The following is a 22,531-nucleotide window of genomic DNA, read 5'->3' as shown; positions in this document are numbered from 1 at the left end:
GCCTCAAAAATCTGTTTTTTGTAAATATTTCCGAAAATATTTGTTTTAGATGACTATAATGTTCTGCAACTTTTTAATATTCAATAAAATACACAAGTTTGCTCAAAACAAAAAGGTTCTATCTGCAAAACAAAAAATATTATAGGCAATATCAGCTCACAAATAGCCAAATTTCAAGCATCCACAAACTTCAAAGAGGCAAAAAGGGGCAGACAGCTCCTCAATATGATGAAATTATAGTGAAAATACTATCATTTCATCTAGCAGTCATTTGTATCCCGTTGTATCCATGTGAGCTGATCAATGTTTTATTAACAGCCATGCTTGGCATGCACAGTTGTACACACCAACTGCTCATTTGTTAATAACTTTTCACTCAGTTGTTGAAATTTAGTTTTCTTTAAAGTAATTTATAGATTAGGATCATAGTTTACTGTAGACATGCAAAGAGTAGATAAATCTTATCATTTGAATCAACACCAATGAATTTTTACACTTAAAGTCCGAGATGTGTAGCGAGCATTTCTCATTTTTGCAACGCAAAATCAAATACATTTTATTACTAAAATTAGAATCTCCTTTTTTACGTATCGATAAGAAGATTAAACTCTATTCTATCGACTGTTTAAAACAGAACTATGTTTCGTGAACTCTGTGCAAAGTTATTAGCAAATGAGCAGTTCGCGAGCAAAACTGTGTATGCCAAGCATGTTAACAACATTCTAACCACCCACCATGTTTTGTGTGTTTGTTTTTGGCATACCAAAGCAACCCATGATTGCCATTTTTTAACTGTCATTCGAGCGTTATGGTACAAAACGTTCGTTGGATTTGCGTTCATCAGAGTAAAAATTCGTTTGCAAATAACATTCTGAAAATTTTGACTGCACAGAAGGTAAGTCAAATATTGTTTACTTTAATTAATGGTATTGCGTTTTGTTTTCTGGATATTCTGTATACATGTATTTTTTATGTTTTATTGCTGGGGAATGGTTTTTGAGCAACTACCAGTCAAATATACCGAACAACATTAAAATGAGGTTATCGATTCTCTATTTCAATTTGGAAAAACTCCTTAGGAGATGAAAAGGTTGCCTCCGTTTGCAACGAAGTTTTCACTCATTATGGAATTGAACCTGAGCTCATGGTAGCACCGGCCGTGTAGACTGGGTTAATTCTCAATGAGTAACCAGTTCCAATTTTACCATGACATCACTAGGTTGCGGTCTTCATCAAAGCTGTCCAGATGCATAAGGCCTATTGGAAGGAGAACAGTTGAGTTCAGGTGGCACTAATACATTATTTGCTTAACTTGACAGCTTGACTAAATAGAAGGTGTCTGCGTTGGAATTGTTTAAAGCTTTATTAGCGAGATTTTTAGCTCTTTGGCTAGTTCATCTCGTAGTCTTTGGAGACTTACTGCTATTATACCATTTCACTTCATATTGCTTTAACTTGCGACTTCGACTAGATAGAAAGTAGCGGTCTTGTACCCCGTTCACATTACAACGTATATCACGTGATATACGCTGTCTTGTAATGAGAACTCATACATCTAGTTTTCACTGGAAATCATATGTATGAGTGCTCATTGCAAGACAGCCTATATTACGTGATATAGGCTGTAATGTGAACGGGGTATTGGACAAAGTTGTTCTGATGAATAAGACCTATTGGATGATGAACAGGTCAGTGCAGAATTCACTCATTCAATGTGACGCTAGTGTGCAGTTTGACATCTTATTGCTTGCTTTTACTTGACAGTACGACTAGATAGTAGTTTGCTGTCTTCAGTTCTGAATGACAAGACCTATCGTATCTTCCTTGAAAAAATCACTACTGCTAGTGCTATTCGATAATAATGGCTTGCTTAAGTCGACATCTCGACTAGATAGAAGGTTGCTGTCAACACGGCCTACAGCTCAGTTCTTAGGCCCAACAATTCTACGATTTGACTTATAATTATTTTTCAACTTGAAAGCTCAGCTAGATAGATGGTTGCTGTTTTTGATAAAGTTGATCAGATTTATCAGTCCTATTGTATAGTGGCCAGTTTAGTTGAAGATGTCTTCACCAGTGTACGAACTGACTTGCTACCTTTGACCAAGTTGTTCAGATACTTACTTACTTACCAATCAGGCTAAGGCATTGTTGTCCTCTGCTGTCCGAAGAAGTCGTATTTCTTTCTTCAGTATTTGCAACTTTTTTTTCCAGGGCGGCTTGTTGGGCCTGCCCCAACTCCCTGCCTTGCCGGGCTACCATCGTGCACAGCTCTGTTTAGAGTCCCACGCTGGCACTAGGCCGGTGATCAGCCGCTCTTAACATGGAGAACACACGCCGTTTTGAGCCGCACCTCCATGGTGAACAGACGCTCGGGTTTCGTGAAGCATTTCCTCTATCACCGTACTATGGTTATCACGCCAGTGTTCACGTCGCACCTCTTCACTTTGCTATTGTCGAACTGACAACATTGCCCAGGCTACGCCACCTAGCTGTGTCCATGTTTCTGCTGGTAGTCTTTTGCTATCATATGACTCAGGGAGGCGTGAAGTAGGAACTTCCCAGACAACCAGAATGCACGTATATTCAAAGTCGTTTTCGTGATATACAAACATATATACAAACAAATAAGTCGTATAGAATGCAAAGAAATGGCTTATACGTACAAAAGTGGAGGCCATATAGGTGCATATTTTCGTTTAATTTTAAACGAGTTGATTTAACATCATATACGATTTAATCTGCAATAACAAATTCATTTTGAAAAGTCTTACGATGTAATAATATTTAATTTGTGATACAGTACGGCGGAAAAATGAGTCATCGCATATAAGTCGGAAATTTGCATTCGATACGATTTAACATAAACATAATGCGAGGTATGCCATTCTTATATGCGATTTTGACTTAAACTGTAGCAATTTACGATACTGTCTGTACATTGTTATACGACTTCTGGTTGTCTGGGTTGTGAGAACCAGGGCTAGGTATTCCGCTCCTTCCAGGTTGCCAACTCACCATTTTGTTCAGATACACAAGACTTATTGTATGGTGCACAATTTAGTTCAGAATTCTGTTACCAAGGAAGTAAAGGAATACAGCGATATACATATACTTTGTGATAGATTTTTGTTTGAACACAGATAAAGGACAAACAAAGTGAGATTCAGTTTATCTGTCATAATTTTGCAATATTAAAATGTTATTATATGGTGTGACGTATTTTAAACCGGTTTGTTTTATGAAATGCATTTAAAATATTGGATTTTCACTCCGGTTCCTGAAAATTGGTTGTACATGTTTGGAATCAAATTTTGAATGGGATAGGAACTGAATTTTGAAAGATGAAAATTGAATTCACTTAAAAATATTGAATGTCCCCTTATTTCAAGACTTTGAATTGAATGTTTGTTTATTTTAGAGTAATATTTATAAATCAATTATTTAGTAATTATTCATTAAATTATACAGCAAAAAACCATCTCGTAGTCCTATGTCAGTTATGCGGTCGTGCTTGGGACACAATCCTTATTTTTGTATAGCACATTTTACTTTTTAGAGGGTCTCAAACTTGTTGGCATTCATTTGAGGACAACCCCAATTAAATTGACTTCAAATCAAAGCCTAATTAAAAAAGTGTTTAATAAAGGAACTTTTGAATAAAAAAATAATATGCTTACCAAATGACTAAAATTTAAGACTCAATAACCAGATCATTTCTAGATAGAGCTGGAATTAGGGCGTAACAGCTTTTGTAAGCAAGTACTTCTCTCGATGATTTCTAGAAAGCCAAGACTCACTTACTCAAATCAACGTTATTATCGGGTAGGAGTCTTCCCCTTCCCGTTGGTTATTTTGGTTTGCGTGAGCGTGCCTTGATTTCGAGAAATAATCGAGAGAAGTCATTGTTTACAAAAGCTGTTACGCCCTATTTCCAGCTCTTTCAAGATTTGTCTTGTTAAATCCTCATCCTGAATCACTGTGATTGCCATGGACGCCTGGGTCTGCCTCCGTTGCAAAGTCCTGCCGGTTTCCAATCCCGTGATTGCTTACAGATATCATTTCCACCTCTTCATAGTGTATTACCGACTCACCTCACGTACGTTCTCTAATGTCTGTTGAAATCGGCTTCTGATGACATTTACAATACTGGAGCTCAGTAAATATTCGAGAACCAAGTGAGGCCATCGGGCACAAATTATATACCACAGGCATATGCCGATATCGGTTGATAAAGTGATGTAGTTTTTGAGTGATCTTCACGCATCATTTTCGGCTGGCGTCAGTCAGCACTAATTTCACGATTCTAGTCTAATCTAATCTAATCTCTTAGAAACGCACCCAGTACGAGAAAGCATCCTGGAAAAAGATTAGGTAAGATAAGACCTAAGGGGCCTCATAGCCTAGTCAGTAAAGGCACGGTATTACCAAGCCGGAGGCGGCGGGTTCGATTCCCGATCCGGTCGAGGGAATCTTTCGGCTTGGAAGTTTTCTCGACTTCCCTGGGCATAGAATATCATTGTGCTTGCCACACAATATACAAATTCATGCATTGGTATTGGCATCGAAAGCTCTCAATTAATAACTGTGGAAGTGCATTTAGAACACTAAGTTGAGAGCACGCAATAACCTAATATGCGCTAAGCAATAAGCTTGAAAATGTGAATAAGAAGAAGAAGTAGATAATATCTAATCATTTTTCTTGTCAACATTGATCTGATCAATTTGAAATATGATACAAACATCAATACGGCAAGGCCTAACGTTGCATTTGCCGCAATGAGGATTCTGTAATGTGATTCGAGTTTCAATAAACATATTTAAACAGCGATGCATTTCGTACCAAAAGCTCCGAGTTAGGTTAATAGTCAAAAGGGCCGCTTACATGTGTTGGTCTCAGGGAACCGAAATTTGCATGACTTTTTCGTAGTGTGTAGCTTCTGGCACTTGAAACACTAGAATGAAGTCCTTCCTCGGCAACATGATCGTGTATGTATGGCGTAGCGGGACAAAAACAAAAAGATGAAGTTATCGTAATTTTACCCCATCGGTGTTATGGAAAACGTTACTCTTGAGGTTCAGAGCTACAATTTGCATTAATGACACATGTGCAGTAAGTTATCGCATAAATGTCAGATATGCCAAATTTCATTTTATTAATTCAAAATAATTATTGTGCTATCCAATAAAAAGGTTAGATATGAAATTGATTGCCTCTTCCATTTTCTATGTAATTGTTAAAGTGTCTCATTTCCCGGTTAACCAAAAATTACTAGAAAAGGTTGTTATTTCGAATTTTTGCGTAATTTGAATTTATAACCATACAAAATTTGGCTATTATTTTACAAAATAACACAAGAAAAACATAAAAATTCAATTAGTATCAATGTTAGGGAAAATCTTCAATACAGCTTTCTTTTATTTTCTACTTCGATTGCTTTCTTCCGATTCCAGCCTTGTCTTTTCAATGTTTAAAATTACGTTCTCCAAAAGCTCAATTTACTCTTCTCCTGTTTCGGCATGTTTTATGTAATATGAAACAGCTGCGTCATCTTCGCGATGTTTAGATGAAAATGTGTTTCGATTAAGAGAAACAAAAGGGTCCAAATTCACCAGCAATGATCTCATCAAGTCTTCGTTGGTATTGATTCTGGATGTTTTCTTTGTGTGGTTTAGTCGATTTGTCCTGATAATTTTATGGGTAGCTTCTAAAGCTTTTTCCTTCTTTCTGTTTCTGCATCAATTAGTTTGAGAGGAACCACAGCAATTAGGAATAAGAATTCGTCGGTTGCATTTGAATCCGATTTTTTTTTGTTTATAAATGCAGTGACCAGAACTACCAACCATTTCCCACTTACAAACTAATCTTGCTTTGGTGGGGTGAGTTATCTGTATTACTTTAGTGATGCCATTAACTGCTAGGGTACGCAAATCTTGAAGATCTACCATAGCAGATGTATCTGTAACCGAAAGGTCTTCGGGGATGATCCTGTTCTTTGTTTATTTTAAAGCATACCGACTTGCAAGACAATCTTTATGAATGGCGTTCACAGCATCTCGAAGCACAATGTACTTCCGCTCTGACAGATCCAGATCAACAAACAGAGCCACCAATTTTATCGGATAGGAGGACTCTTTCTCTACACAATCATGGTGTTGGTTTTCTTGAAGGAGTTTTCATTTTCGAGAAATTCACACAAAAAGTTATTGTTTACGTTTGCAGCATTGGCCCTTACGAAAGTAAGCATTGGCGTTGACGGCGACTCTGCAACTCTTTACTCCTGGTAAAATCCCATAAGCATCTGACAATCCGTGCATGAAATATGGCGGACTTTGTCTTATCTCTTCATTCCTCCAGCAAGCCGCCGTTTATTCACGCAAAGATCATATGGGATTTTCATTGGAGTGAAAGGGTAAGGAAATGTTCACCAAGTTTCACGCACAGACTGATATTTACTTATGGGATTTTATCATAGGAGTGAAGAGTTACAGAGTGACCGAAGAGGTGAATTGTCAATAGTCACGGTAATGCGTAATGAGATGGTGTTCGTCCGCTGTCTAAATGCTTGACGGAGTTTGACGTATGGGCATTCTTTTTTCGACTAGCTCGACAAGGGGCTTTTCAAAGGATTTTTTAGCTAGTATTTTCAAGTCGGTCAGAAGCCAATGAAGAGCGTTGTTATTCGGTAATATTGATTATTTACAGATGCATTATTTCTTCATCTTATTGGTTTGCACTGGATTCATGACGGAAATTATGTTAATTGAACATAATTTAATGCAAACAATTCGAATATTTGAGGATTTCGTTGAATAGGTGTAAAACTATCATTTTGCCCGTGGTATGTTGAAATATTGTTAATTGTGCTTTTAGTGAGTCAACTTATGATTACATCACGAAATATCGAGTTGATGCATATACACGACTATTTTCGTTAGTAAATAATGCTTAACTTTGATGCAGCTAGCTAGGAGTCTCACCCTGGGACTTTAGCCATAGTGGTCGAAAAAAAAAGTTTGTTATGATTGTGTGTAGCTCCTCTTTTACCATTTCAATCAACAAGGATCAACCTTACCATGCTTTTTGTTAAAAAGTAACTGGAGTTGACGGCAACTGAGAAACATAGGGAAATCTTGGATATTGCAGGCATTCGATTTTATTTATAGTTCTGCTTAAAAAATTCTTACAAATGAAACGATGCAAAGTCAGCTCAAAACACTGAATATTTTTCAAATGGTACTTCTGACTCTGGTTCCAAATTTTGCTGCTTCTCTCTAGACTTCAAAATGTGAACACTTAATTCCAAATTTACGTGGTCATGTTTTTCCTCCTACGAAACCTAATGAAATCAAAGTTTGATGCAATTGGTTAAAAAAAATAGAAAGTTTTCAAAGAAGGAAATGTTACATACATGTTTCTTCTAAGTTCACAGTTTTGCTTTGTGAATCAAGGTGATAAATTTGTTAAAGTATGCGTTATAATTATAAATAAAGCACATAAATGGTTAAGGTTTAGTTTAGTTTTCTTTATTAACGAGACTTTCATAAATGGTTAAGGAAATAGTAAGACATGAGTTCAGGAGTCCTAGGAACACACATAATTATAAACCACGGTAGAATCACAGACAAACATACATAACCCTCGCAAGTTGTTCATCGAACAAGCAAGGTCAATTTAAAAGTATCGTAGTTGGTAGTATCGCCACCTGTGGCGCGCATAGTCAATTCCCTTGCGTTTGACGTTTACAAACTACCTCCATCTATTACGCCGTACTGCCCACCACAGTGTGCTCAACAGATGGCGGTAATGTTTTAGCGACGATGTTTTACAGTTAGAAATATTCAATGTGTTATGTAAAGGGTGATACGGTCAAAATTTGGTCAATATCAACTTGACGTATTTCTTTCAATTTTGCATTTAAAAAACCTGAACACCACTCATTTTGAAGGTGTGTGTGTGTAGAATGTTGCTCCTATTTTGATTTTGGAATTCACTCTTCAGTTGTCAAAATCCGTCCAAGCAAGAAGAGCAGCGTATCAAAATTTTGCTCGCGCATCGCGAAAATCCGAGCTACTCGCACGCAAAGTTGGCAAAATCGCTAAAAGTTGCCAAATCAACCGTTACAAATGTAATTAAAGTGTTTGGGTAACGTTTGTCGACAGCCAGGAAGTCTGGATCGGGGGGAAATCGAAAACCGGAAGCCGCTGAGACGACAAAGAGAGTTGCCGGTAGTTTCAAGCGAAACCCCAACCTCTCCGAGATGCCGCAAATAAGCTGGGTGTATCGTCTACAACCGTGCATCGAGCCAAAAAACGAGCCGGACTATCGACTTACAAGAAGGTAGTGACTCCAAATCGCGATGATAAACAAAATACGACGGCCAAAGCGCGATCCCGGAGGCTGTACACGACGATGCTGACGAAGTTTGACTGCGTGGTAATGGACGACGAAACCTACGTCAAAGCCGACTACAAGCAGCTTCCGGGACACGAGTTTTATACGGCAAAAGGAAGGGGAAAGGTAGCAGATGTTTTCAAGCACATGAAACTGTCAAAGTTCGCAAAGAAATATCTGGTTTGGCAAGCCATCTGTACCTGTGGCTTGAAAAGCAGCATTTTCATAGCTTCTGGGGACTGTCAACCAAGAAATTTACGTGAAAGAGTGTTTGAATAAACGTCTGCTGCCTTTCCTGAAGAAACACGGTTGTTCCGTACTGTTTTGGCCGGATTTGGCATCTTGCCATTACGGTAAAAAGGCCATGGAGTGGTACGCCGCCAACAACGTGCAGGTGGTTCCCAAGGACAAGAACCCTCACAACACGCCAGAGCTCCGCCCAATTGAGAAATACTGGGCTATTGTCAAGCGGAACCTAAAGAAGACCAAAAAAACTGCTAAGGGCGAGCAGCAGTTCAAGGCAAACTGGCTTTCTGCGGCGAAGAAGGTGGACAAGGTGGCTGTACAAAATTTGATGGCAGGGGTCAAGCGTAAGGCCCGGCAATTCGGATTTGGAAAAGCGGAAGCCTAACTGAATATTTTTCCTGAATTTTATACTAATTGAGCTTGAAAAAGAAATTTAATTTGATTTTTTAAATAAACGATTTCACCGATTTATACGCGTTTTCCCTTGACCAAATTTTGACCGTATCACCCTTTATGTTTGTCTGTGGTAGAATCATTCAAAAGAATTGACAAGCCCCTTGATCCCCTTTCTCATTTTACAGCTGGTATAATCAATTGGACAGATCGATGTCCTTCTATACCACTTGAAATCACTTAAATGGGGTAGACAACCCTTCCGTGAAGTAAGAGATGTATTGGGAACACGTGATCTTCCCTACATGCAAGCGATCTACGAATTCCTTTGTTTGTCTGATGTTAGAGTTTGATGTGACTATCCGCTCCTTTCCAAACAATTTCCCGCTATTGTGTCCCAGCCTTATTATCCTCAATAACGAGCCCGCCACGAGTAATTGGTACCCAATACTAACCTAGAAATACTGCTATTTAAAATGTAAATCAAAAATTACTGATTTTGGAACCGCAAAGTATCACACACGACTGAGCCTAGTAAATAAACGAACTACTTAAAAAAAAGCCCCTTGATCCCCTTTCTCATTTTACAGCTGGTATAATCAATTGGACAAATCGATGTCCTTCTATACCACTTGAAATCACTGAAATGGGGTCGATTTTTGATGATCGAGTTCCACATATGTTATGTGAGAAAACACTAGGCGTTCTTTTGCTTTCTTCACATGTGACCCATTTTTCAAAAATCTTCTGATTTAAAAGCAAATGGTGCTGTCCTACAAAAGGTTAAAATCTGGTAGAGTTGCATGGTCTTGTAAAGGACACTTTTACTAACAATTCTATGAAAAGTTTGGGGTGGAACTCGATGGAACTTTTTTTGAATCGTTTATCAAAGTTTGAAACGTGTTTTAAGAAGATCAAATACTATACAAGCATTCCTGTTTATCCAAACTGATACCAAAATTACCCAATGGGTAATTGTAACACACTCTACTGACCCTGACTGTTATTGCCCATTTTACTGGAATTGATTTTAGACAGCAAAAAACTTTTCCGAGTATGTTGAAAAACAGTAGAATTCCTAGACGATATTCGAGTTTATTTTCTTCTCTGAAGACTGACAGTTCACATGGCTGTAATAGTAGTTGTGATGCTTTCTCAAGCTGACCAATACTTGTAGGTAGTTTACCAAAATGAAACAAAGTGAAAATCAATTTTTGTGTATGGGCCAACGCAGTTAGAGGTAGATATTTTAGGTCCTGGACACCCTCGATGTACGTTCACTCGCTGAGATCAAAATGAATGACCTATAGACTTATGCAAAATTTGAAATTTTCGCTCCACAGTGCTCAAACGGCTTCAAATCAGGTCCTGAGCCTCCCAAAATTTAAACTTATTTGGTAAGAAACTGACTTGGCACAAATCATTCGAAGTTTATATGGAAATTACTATGGGAAAACCAAAGTTTTTGTTCATTGTCTTCTACCCATTTTCCATATTGCTTTTTCGAAAATTTCTATAATTATTCTAACGGGAAATTTTCTAAGCTACCACTTTGGCCAATATCGTTTTTCAGCTAAATGTCAAACTTAATAGTTATTAATTGTTTAAGAGATTGATAATCTTATGGCATGATCAAGCAGTTCACGCTATGTCTAAAGGCACTTTTTTTGCAACATTCATGTACCTCAGTTTTTTCTTCACAGGATGTTAGTATTGATCCTAACAATCAACTCTGTGATGGTTTGAAAATATTTCATCTAGGGTTTTTGAGAAATGGTGCTTTGAAGTTTACAACGCCGATAACGAAGGCGTATATTGGACTTTTGACGATACAAAACTGTTGCGAATTGAACAAATGCAGTTAAATCAGGTTCAAAAGTTGTTGAATTAATCAAAATGGCATTAAAGAGTTCTCTTTGACTCTCAAGCAAGATGCGTTTTGATTATGTCAACTTTGCGCAAAATTAAATAATATTTGTTGCTAGAACAACTTCTTGTTTAATGTCTCTTCACTCATAAGAGTAAAAGAGAAATAAACAAGCAGGACAGTCCAAGACAGCCACGTAATCATAGTAGGCATTGATTTTCTGCCTGTTTCGAGTGTTTTTTGAATCTCTCGAAGAAAATAGAGAGTTCGCTTGCTGTGCTTCAAAAAGCGATTATCAAAAGAAAAAAAAATATCACGCCACTTTAGTAGCGACGTTCGCTGAAAGATTTTTATCAGAGTTCAATAAAAAAGTTAGTAGGTATCTGAAATGTTTGTGTCTCGTACTCAGCTGGTGACGAAGGTGGCATTTACAACCCTAAGGAATAGAAAATTAGTTTGGATTTTTGTAACCCATGCCGAAGTTGTTTGAAAATCATTTAACAGATAATGCCGATAATACAGGAATGAAACTCACATGATATTAGCTGCTCTTGCCCAGTGAGTTTAGGTAGCCTTCACCTTTAACTACGACAGAATTGCTAGAGTTTCATTGCAGTTCCCATATTTTGTCTAAGAAAACTTTCAGGAAGGCTCAGCAACTTTCTAGGAAATTCTGCGAACTATAGGGAATTATAGTGAATTTTAGAAAAGTTAAAGACGTTCCTCAAAAGAATCAGAGAAGTTTAACAACCTTCAGAGAAGCTCATTGATCTCAGTTCAAGAAAATTCTTCAAACTTCAAAGATGTGCTTCGATCTTCAGAGAAGCTCTATAAACCTCAGGAAAATTCTGCCAACTTCAGGGACGTTTTGTGAGCTTCAGGGGAGTTCAATGTCCTTCTGATAAGTTTTACGACTCACAATAGATGGTCTGAGAACTTAAAAAAATCTAAGAACATCAGAAAAAATTGAAGAATTTCATCGAAGTTCAACGAAATCAAGGAAAAACCAAATGGAGGGATATGAATTTGAATGAATTTAACTTCAATAAGCTGTCTCATCGGGTCGTTGGTGGAACAACTCCCACTCCATGTCTTAGAAGCAGGTATGATAGAGAGAATTTGTTGCGATATCTCTTTCTCTTTCACACTTTCTTAATGAAATGTGATCAACGGCATGAGCAGGGTGACAGCAGGGGTGATATGTGCTGTCAAATCGGCCTACTGAAAGTCCATCGAAGAGATGTAAATATGGTAAAAAATCTCTCACGAAGATTTACTTAGCTTTAAGAAAGATCTTAATCCGAGTGTTAATAAGGTCAGTATGTACATAGATTTACACTATATTTGTATTATGTTACATACGCTGAAAATTACCTCAACGTATGAGACTATCCAGCCCGGTCTCAAATCAGCTATGACGAAAGACAACGCGGCCAATAATGATCTCAATAACGCTTCAAATTCTGTGGCTGCTGCAAATGCGACTCATCATGCGCAATTTGGATTCGCTGGTCGCCATTTTAGGTGCTTGATAAACGTGTAGTTTTGAAAGGATGCCTTCCGGTAGCCCCAAAATTCAATATTGTAAAATATCACATTATAGATTTTTGCAAGAGTACAGGAAAAGTCTTAGCCTGGTTCACGAAAAAAAAAAACAAACTAAGCTGTTCATAATGATTTTTCCCAAACATGGAGTATCTATAAAGCAGTGGAAAATAATTCCAGATACGACAAAAACTTGATGAAAGCGGTGGTATTTAATCATTCTCTTTAGATATTTATGTAAGCATTGATAAAAATGGATGAAACATATGGAACTAATAATTATAGTAAATTTAGTTTATTCTCTCCATTGTAAATTATTTCATCATTTTAAACATTATGAGTTCACGACAAAGTTACGACATCTTACGGTACCGAAGAGGAAATCTTACTATACCATTGAAACGAAGTATTTTGACTACCTTAATCTCCAAAAATCATATGCAGCTGTATTTGTTTCGATCCGTAACAGTTTTGTATTGTCAATGGTCCATACACGCCTTCATAAACGACTAAGTATACTTCAAAATACTTTTTCTCAAAAAACCCAAGATGAAATATTTTAAAACCATCACTGATTTGATTGTTAAGATCCATTCTAACTTCCTGCGATGAAAAAACTGAGGTACATTAATGTTGCAAAAAAGTGCCTTCAGACATAGCGTGCAGCTGTTCTGTTAGCAACACTGTATTCTGCAGTGTGACATAGTAGCCATGATATTTGTGCTCTATTCTTCTCACCAGGAACACCAATGTTGCCTGCTGAACAGTTGAATGAGCATAATCATAAGACATCAGTGACTTGAATCATTAATAACTTTTGTTCCGTGCATTTGATTGAAAAGTGGTTTTCAACAAAATTGGAGCAGAGAAAATTTGCTACAATCACTGTTATCATTTTTAAAAGCACAGTGATGTGGTGAATTGTTCGATAAAGATAAACAAAAACATAAGTTTTCCCATAGTAATTCCCATATAAACTTGAAATGGTCAGTTTCTTACTAAAGTAGTTCAAATTTTGGGAGGCTAAGCAGGACCCAATTTGGAACCGTTTGAGCTCTGTGGAGCGAAAATTTCAAATTTTGCATCAGTCTAATGACCTACCATTCCTGTTGATTGGCCAATTGCGTCAGGAATTGAGCTGCTCTTGAAAAATAACATCTTGAAGTCCGGTTTTGGTGGCGAGTCCAAGTTCATCTATGGTACTTGTTGACCGAATCAGCACCAAATTACAATATCGAACAACGCCATTTCCTTTAAACATAATCACAGGTCATCACTGGAACTTCGAATCGCGAAGAATGTGCTCCAATTACAAGACAAACTATCACGCATAATATGAATTTTCAATTTTTCCAAATTTTCAAACACGACAGAGAAAACAAACGTCACGTTCGTACGAAAACACAGCCTACTTCACGTAGGTCAACAAAAATTTCACGTTTGAGTTGTAATTCGAATTTTGATGCGTTAACCAATTTGTTTTGCAAGCCTGATTTATGTTGATCAAAATAAAAGCTTTAACATCGTAATAAAAAAAAAAAGAAAAACAAACCAGAACGAACATGACAATATCGATCCATCATCACCATCAATTAGCCACCTGCAATCGAATCCTTCATTGATTATATTTTCTTTACAACACCTTTTATGATTCCATTTAAATTGAAAACACAGATTTACGGCTTCACCAAAAATCAATCTCAAAACATTCCCACCGTGGTACAAATCCATCCTGTCGCCTCCGCTGTTGGTCGTAGCAAATCTGTTTGTTTTGGCGCATTGATGTATTAAAATATACACAACCAATGGGCGTGCGTGCCAGGTGTATGAACCAGTTGCTGTGGGTGGGACTAACCCACCCAGTCCAGTAGGCAGCTATGGACATATTATAGTCCCAGTGGAGAGTGACCTGCGTTCGCGACACCAAACACGGATATTCGCCTCCGGGGGCTTGTTTGGGAGCGAATTGCATAAATATTTCCTTTTCACCCGGGTGGTGCTTCGGCGGTACACAGTGATGATACCATAACATTTGAATGCATACTATTCGGTACATTTTTTTTAACTAATTCTGAGCACTGCACTTGACGTGATGCTAGAACAGCAACAACCGTCGACATTGAATATGGAAAAGCACACGCAGCTTAGCCGACGTGCTATATGATATGCACCGAAACTAACACCACCGTCCGGCCAAAACCGGTTTATGGTGGAAAAAGTGCATGTGATGTGAGAAACATCGAGAAAGGAGAGCGTGAAGCGCAAAAAATGGCAATTGCGGGCGGGGGTTTAGTGTGCAGATTAATCCGCTTTACCGGGCTTGGAAAAACTAATCGCAATTGTGTAATTAGAATTTCGGGGGTGCACAAAGGGAAGCCGAGGGGGGATGTTGTGAGGAAACGGACACAGAGAGCAAAACGACGAGATGCACATCATCTCATCACGGTCGGAATGGGTTTTTGAATTAGAAGCATCACTTCCGGATGGAAAAATATGGTTCAACGATGCGATTGTTGAATTAAAATTCGAAATTGAAAAGGATCAAGTGGGTAACTGGGGCACTTTTTTGTGGGTGTGTCATTTGGATTTTGAAGTTTCTGTTTTAGCGCTTTTCTCTAGCTTTTTGTAGTACAGTCAACTATCCACAATTGTCGAATAATTTTGAAAATGTGTATGGGAAGATTGGTCGAAGGGAACTGGATTTGCGTCGGATAAGGGAGAATTCACTGTATACCGTAAGCATCCTTTGTTTTTTTTTTAAATGCTTTATTTGTGATATTTTGAGAGAATGATCCTTGTTTGCCCCAATCTGCGTACGAACCTGACAGCAGCATCAAATAAATTTCAATTTCACAATACATTCCACCCGGGGTAAGTAAACTGTCTAATCGAATTATTTTTCTCCTGTTGTCCTGTTTTCAGGTAGGTGCAAAGTATCCACATCCCATCTATTTAGGGAACAGCGAGGGTAAGAACGACCAGGGCAAGTAGAAAACAAACATGACAGCCGGAGAAACCAAGGATTACGTTCCATACTCGGTTGCTCTTCAAACAAATCCGAACACACTCTCGGGAGGACCATCGTCGTATTTGTACGATATCTACGATCAAGTGACAGAAGAGTTCTAAACCAAAAATTTAAGGTGTGATCCGACGCGATGGATGGTGGGAGAACAGAGCATAGAGGTTAGTTAGCATATACCAACGGTGTGTAGTAGCATCCTTCTGGTTCTGATATTTGTTTAGGACACATTCGGAGATGGAGATTCGAACCATGTCGGAACAGAACTTACAATTCTCCTCCTCTTCATGTATGACAAAAAAAAATGTATCTCATTCATATCCACCGCCCGGTAACTGCAAGTGATTGCCGTATAGCAAGCAGGACACGCGCGGGTGGATGAGAAGTAACGTACGTCATGTCAGCTTTACGGTCGCTTCATTTTCCCTTTTGCCGAAATCCGTCAAATTTGCGACACACTCGTTATTAAAAATTATAACCAAACAGATGGTGTTTCCATTCTTGTTTTCTGCATGCATACAAACATAAGTGAAGAGGACGATGCAGAGGGAGAAGGGGAGGAGTGATTTTCTTCCATGTGCCATTTGCGGAAGCAGAAGCGTCATCCTCCCGTATCAGTGAATGTGTACATGCGGTGTGGCATCACCATCATCGTCCGGGAGGGAAATATGGAGTAGTATGTACAAGTTGATTCACTGATGCGAAATGGGTCGTGAAAATGAATAATTTCCCTTCCGACACTCGCCTTCACGCCAACCAACCGCCACACGCTTCCATGCACGAGCCGGTACTCGCCAACCGGAATTGTGTGAGCTTTTTACCAAAGTACGAGCCAGTGCAAGTGTCGGAGGGATGCTCGAGTAGAAGCGACGATTGAGATAATTATTGCATGAGATTAAGATTTTATATCAGACGGACCATTTTTGAAAATACGTTTAAGTAGTAGAGGAAGGTTATTCCAAAATCTAAGACGAACGGTTTTCTTCCTAACAAAATAGTTATTTTGAGATAAAGTCTCACAGCATTTCGTTTCTATGGTTTTCTGACAAGCATTCCATTCAAGGGGAGGCGGTGGTGTAGTGGTAAGCGTGATTACCTCTCACCCCAGCAGGCCTGGGTTCAATCCCAGTCGGCGCCGCCGGGATGTTCTGAGGCATAACAGCTCTGATCACGGGAAGTAAGCTCGCTTTTACCCTATTGTTTTAAAAATAGGGGAAATGCAGGTAATGTCGGCCTAAGTGTCCCTAATTTGGGCCCATACTTAAATTCAGCAAACGACTAAATTTTCAATAGCAACCAAAAATATCCATTATTTATTTATTTATTTATTTATTTACTTGTATACTTGTAGAGTAAGAGTTTTCTCTTATAAATTTCTACAATCGGTTTCTTCGTTGTTCACACCACAAATGCAATTCAATCCACTTTACCAAAAAGGTTCAAAACATAACTTAATATAATACAAAACTACTTTTAAACATATGCTATTCCAAACCTCAACCCTTTGCTCATTCCATTCCATTCAATTCCCTCCACTGAACCAGTTGAAACTCTCACGGTAGAATCCTGCAGCTGATTGTATAGATTGAATGTAAGTAGGAAGCTGATTCCATAGTATAATTGCACGAACAAAAAAGGTACTACCGTAATGAGAGGAGTTATGCTGCGGTACTACGAAGTGTCTTACTCGAGCGCACAGCTTCTCAGTTTAAAGAATTCATAAAATGGGCAGCCCAAAAGCTGCCGTTGTAAGTGTGTTACTCTAGCGTATCTTGACAAATTGAAAACCCAACGTACGCAGTGATTTAAGGCAACTCTTAAACGATCCAAAGCATTAGCAGAAGCATTTAAAATCAGGTCAAGTCCATACGAAAAATGTGGTTTCAAAAGAGAGCTGAAAAGCTTCATTTTGGTTGATACCGATAACATAGCAGCCGTTAGCCTTAAATGTCGTAATCCAGCATAAATCTTTCCACATTGGGAATTTACTTGAGAATCCCATTCTAAATCATTTTGTAATATTATACCGAGATTAGAAGCCTTGTTAACAAAGTCAATAATATCATTATTTATAAAAAGATTTGGTAACTCAATGCGTGTCTGCCATCTGGAAATAAACATCACTTTTGTTTTAGATGAATTTATCGGAAGCAGATTTCTTGAAGACCATAGCGAGACACACTTCAAATCATTATTGATTAGACGAGCCATTTCTTCTACAGATGCATCAATTGAACAGAGGTATAATTGAACATCATCCGCAAACATGTGGATCAAACAGACTTGCAATACTGACGGAAGGTCATTGATGAATAATGAAAATAAAAGAGGACCCAATACTGACCCTTGGGGTACACCTGATAATATATTAATGGGAGCCGAAAGATTACCTTCAATATCCACCACTTGAGTGCGAGCACTTAAATACGAATTGATCAAAGAAACAGCTTCACGACAGAATCCGAACTGGTGTGATAATTTATTCAGTTCATTCCTCGTTCTGCTAGCGAATGAGCAACATCAGGGTCTGTTGTCTCGTCACAAGTCATAGCTTTGAAAGTGTTTTTTTTCACCGCGAAACATTATTTTCCGGAAAAAGTTTTTGTGCCTCAGGTGACTCGCGCATTTCTGGAGGAAGCAGCCGATCTTGGCGAAGCCTACGGTCGGACTGTCCACCTTTAAAACCCGCTTCGACGATATCGAAATTCGGCATACGGCAAAACACACGGACGGTGTGTACAACTGGAAACAATAACCAGCAGAAAACAGTGAGCCACCGCACGGACGGTGTGTACGACCGGCATCTATTGTGGCAGAGCAGCAACAATATAAGCAGTAGAAACGGTAAGGGCAAATAGTAGCACGTATCTGTTTTTTTGTATACCCATTCCTCTGACTGTTTGCTTGTGAATCGTCTGTCTCTCCCCCAGTAAACGATTCCACATAGGGTGGTTCGTAAATCAAAAAAAGTAAAAATAAAATTAATTACTTGCTAAAGAAATTTCGTATGGATGATGCACAGGGGGGCGTCAAGCCTCCCAATGATAAAGTTAGAAAGCGTCATTACCAGGCGTTTTCTGCTTCGCCTTGGGTTGTCTACTTTCGGCAGAAAGAGAAAGCCCTAAATTTCTTAGGGATTAAAAGAACGTTGACGCGTCGTTTTCCGGGGACCGAATTTCATCAGGTCAATCGGAACAAACTGCGTATAACTGCACTCACATATAAAGTCGCAAATGACATTGCTGACGGCGAGGGTTATAATGAAGAGTATTACGTCTACATCCCATCTCGAGATGTGGAGATAGACGGCGTGGTCTCTGCAGTGAGCCTGACGTGTGATGACGTCATGGAAGGTATGGGGCGCCTTCAAAATGCTGCAACATCTACCGTGGACGTTCTGGGTTGCAGGATATTGTATTCAGCGACCACGGTAGATGGTAAAAAGACTTATTCCCCTTCAGGCTCACTACAGGTGTCTTTCGCTGGATCGGTTCTCCCAAAGTTTTTAGAAATTGAAAATGTTTTTTTCCCGGTGCGACTTTTTGTACCAAGGGTATACAATTGTACCAACTGCAAAAAGTTGGGACACACAGCTGCTTTTTGTGAAAACAAGCCCCGTTGTGGCAAATGTAGCCAAGACCACATGGAGGGTGCTTGCCAACAGGAAGCAACTAAATGTGCTTACTGTGGCAAAGAACCTCTTCATGCTTTGCAGGACTGCCCCGCGTACAAGAAGCGTACCAATAATGTGAAGCGTTCAATAAAAGAACGCTCCAAGCTGACGTTTGCAGAAATGGTTAAGTTGCAAAATGGAACCTCTGCTTCGTTGGCATCAGCCGCTCAAAATGAAAACACTTTTGAGATTTTGTCTTCCGATGAACTGGACTCTGACATAGCAGATGAGAGTGAGTCTCCGGAGGTACACGCCCCCAATAAAGGGAAGCCGACTAGCTCCCCGGGAGTGCGCAGAAAAAAAAATAAAACCACTCTCAAAAGCATGCAAAAATCTGAAGGTAGCGGGGATTCATTGAAAAAGCCGAACAAATCGGTAATTGCAGCTCCATCTGATCCTTGCTGCAGCTTTTCCACCCCGCCGCTACCTAATAAAGGTAATCGTAAGAGATTACCAAAAATAAACACCACGTCTACTCGCAATTCAAAGAAAACTCTCCCGTCCAAGCGAGGAAAGATTAAATTTAAGGACATTGTGGATAACATTTTGAATGCCCTCGGCTTTCTCGACGAATCGCCACTTCGAGGGCTTATTGACCTGCTTGTTCCTATAGTCGGAAACTACTTCAAGCAATTGACTGCATCATGGCCCCTCATTGGTGAATTCATATCTTTCGATGGATAATTCGTCGAGTGAGGATCAAGATATGATCACTTTATTACAATGGAACTGTCGTAGTTTAATACCTAAATTAGACTCGTTCAAGTATTTGATTCACAATTCTGATTGTGATATATTTGCACTCTGTGAAACTTGGCTTTCTTCTGAAGATGAACTAAACTTCCACGATTTTAACATTATCCGCCTGGACCGAGATGATTCATATGGTGGCGTACTTTTGGGGATCAAAAAGTGCCACTCCTTCTATAAAATCTCAATCCCAATAATTTCAGGCATTGAAATTGTCGCTTGCCAAGTAAATGTGAAGAACAAAGATCTTTGCATAGCTTCTGTATATGTCCCTCCAAGGACTTCCATAAACCGCCGTCAGCTTTGGAGTTCAGTTAATATCCTTCCATCTCCAGTTCTAATACTGGGCGATATGAACTCACACGGTACTGGTTGGGGCGAATCATACGATGACAATAGAGCGGGTATTTTCTATGATTTGTGCGACGATTTCAACTTGACTATCTTGAACACTGGTGAAGCAACACGTATAGCAAACCCTCCTGCTCGAGAGAGCCGTCTTGACATTTCTTTGTGCTCTAACTCACTATCATTAGATTGTCTGTGGAAGGTTATCAATGATCCCCATGGTAGTGATCACTTGCCAATTATTATTTCAATCAAAAGTGGTCTTCTAAAAACAGATCAGTCAATTCAAGTTCCTTTTGACCTCACGAGGAACATTGATTGGCAAAAATTTGTATCGGCGGTAACTCTTGGTATTGATTCTACCGATCCTCTACCACCACTGGAAGAGTATCGTTTCTTTACCGAGCTAATCTACAAAAGCGCATTAGAAGCTCAGAAACGACGTGTTCCAAGTGCATCCCTCAAAAGAAGACCCGCCACCCCTGGCTGGGATGACGAATGCACAAAGTTGTATCTTGAGAAATCCAATGCCTTTAAAGATTATCGTAGAGATGAAAGATCTGAGCTTTTTGAAAAGTATCTAAAGCTTGAAAAAAAAGCTTAAAAACTTACTAAAAGCAAAGAAACGAAACTACTGGCGTACTTTTATCGAGGGACTTTCTAGAGAAACCTCGATGACAACGCTTTGGAAAAAGGCTCGCTATATGCGAAACCGCTCATCTTCCAATGAGAGTGAAGAATACTCCTCCCAATGGATATTCGACTTCGCTAAAAAGGTTTGTCCAGATTCTGTTCCAGCACAACCAACTTTACGGGATACAGCCCGAAGTAACGGTTCTCTGGATGAACCATTCACAATGCTGGAATTTTCAATGGCACTTCTTTCATCAAATAACTCTGCTCCGGGCAGCGATATGATCAAATTCGACCTTCTAAAAAACCTCCCCGATATCGCTAAAAGACGATTACTTAACCTATATAATTCATTTATGGAATTCAATATAGTTCCACCAGCATGGAGACAAGTTAAAGTAATAGCTATTCAAAAGCCTGGGAAACCAGCGTCTGATCACAATTCTTACCGTCCGATCTCTATGTTATCATGCCTGAGGAAATTATTAGAAAAAATGATCCTATTAAGACTTCACCATTGGGTTGAATCAAACAATCTACTTTCAAATACGCAATTTGGTTTCCGGAAGAGTAAAGGAACAAACGATTGTCTAGCGATGCTTTTATCTGATATTCAACTGGCCTTTGCGCACAAGGAGCAATTGGCTTCAGTCTTTTTGGATATTAAGGGCGCATTTGATTCGGTTTCCATAGACATACTGTCAGACAATTTGCACAGTAGTGGATTACCCGGTATTTTGAATAATTTCTTGTATAATTTGCTGTCAGAAAAACAAATGACCTTCAAACTAGGTCAACTGACAACTTCTAGAATTAGCTACATGGGCTTACCCCAAAGTTCATGTTTAAGTCCCTTACTTTATAATTTCTATGTCAAAGATATTGATAACTGCTTAGATAATCTATGCACGCTTAGACAGCTTGCAGACGATGCCGTGGTTTCCACGAGAGGTCCACGTGCAGAAATCTTGCAAAGACCATTGCAAAATTCCCTAAATAATCTGTCTCTCTGGGCAAGAAATTTAGGGATCGAGTTTTCACCGCAAAAAACTGAATTGGTAGTGTTTACAAGGAAGCGGTTCCCAGCCCAACTGCGTCTCAATCTTTTGGGCAGAGACATTACCCAATCTTTAACCTTCAAATACCTTGGAGTCTGGTTTGATTCAAAATGCACTTGGGGTACCCACATTACGTATTTGAAACAAAAGTGTCAACAAAGGATCAACTTTCTACGATCAATTTCCGGGACATGGTGGGGTGCTCACCCGGAAGACCTCATTAAACTATATAAAACGACTATTCTTTCAGTTCTTGAGTATGACTCTTTTTGCTTCCTCTCGGCAAGAAAAACCCACCTAATTAAAATGGAACGCATTCAATATCGTTGTTTACGTATTGCCCTTGGCTGTATGCATTCAACACACAATATGAGCCTAGAGGTACTAGCGGGCGTAAAACCCCTGCAGAACCGTTTCTGGGAGCTCTCATTAAGAATATTGATTAAATGTAGTGTCAGTAACAACCTTGTGATTGAAAACTTCGAAGAAATGCTCGAATTGAGCATCCAGTCTAGATTCGTGCGAATCTATCTTAATTATATGTCATCGGATATTAGCCTTCCTTGCTATAACCCCTCTCGTGTATGCTTTACTAACTACA

The 22,531-nt window shown here is 39.0% G+C and overlaps 1 protein-coding gene across 1 annotated transcript in view; it reads left to right on the top strand.

Moving 5' to 3' along the window:
* The window catches only part of LOC135711808 (myosin-G heavy chain), a 338,190-nt gene extending 322,772 nt beyond the window's left edge, over positions 1 to 15,418 (top strand). Inside the window, exon 4 of the mRNA XM_065234763.1 lies at positions 15,369 to 15,418. Within this exon, the coding sequence (XP_065090835.1) occupies positions 15,369 to 15,418 (50 nt within the window). The remainder of the gene's footprint in view (positions 1 to 15,368) is intronic.
* The last annotated feature ends 7,113 nt before the right edge of the window (positions 15,419 to 22,531 follow it).

Source organism: Ochlerotatus camptorhynchus, unplaced genomic scaffold, assembly GCF_037179485.1.
Source record: "Ochlerotatus camptorhynchus isolate MF236.1 unplaced genomic scaffold, CSIRO-AGI_Acam_v1.1 ptg000443l, whole genome shotgun sequence".
NCBI lineage: Eukaryota > Metazoa > Arthropoda > Insecta > Diptera > Culicidae > Ochlerotatus > Ochlerotatus camptorhynchus.
The sequence above is the reverse complement of the archived record's forward strand: the minus strand, read 5'-3'. Positions and strand labels throughout refer to the sequence as shown.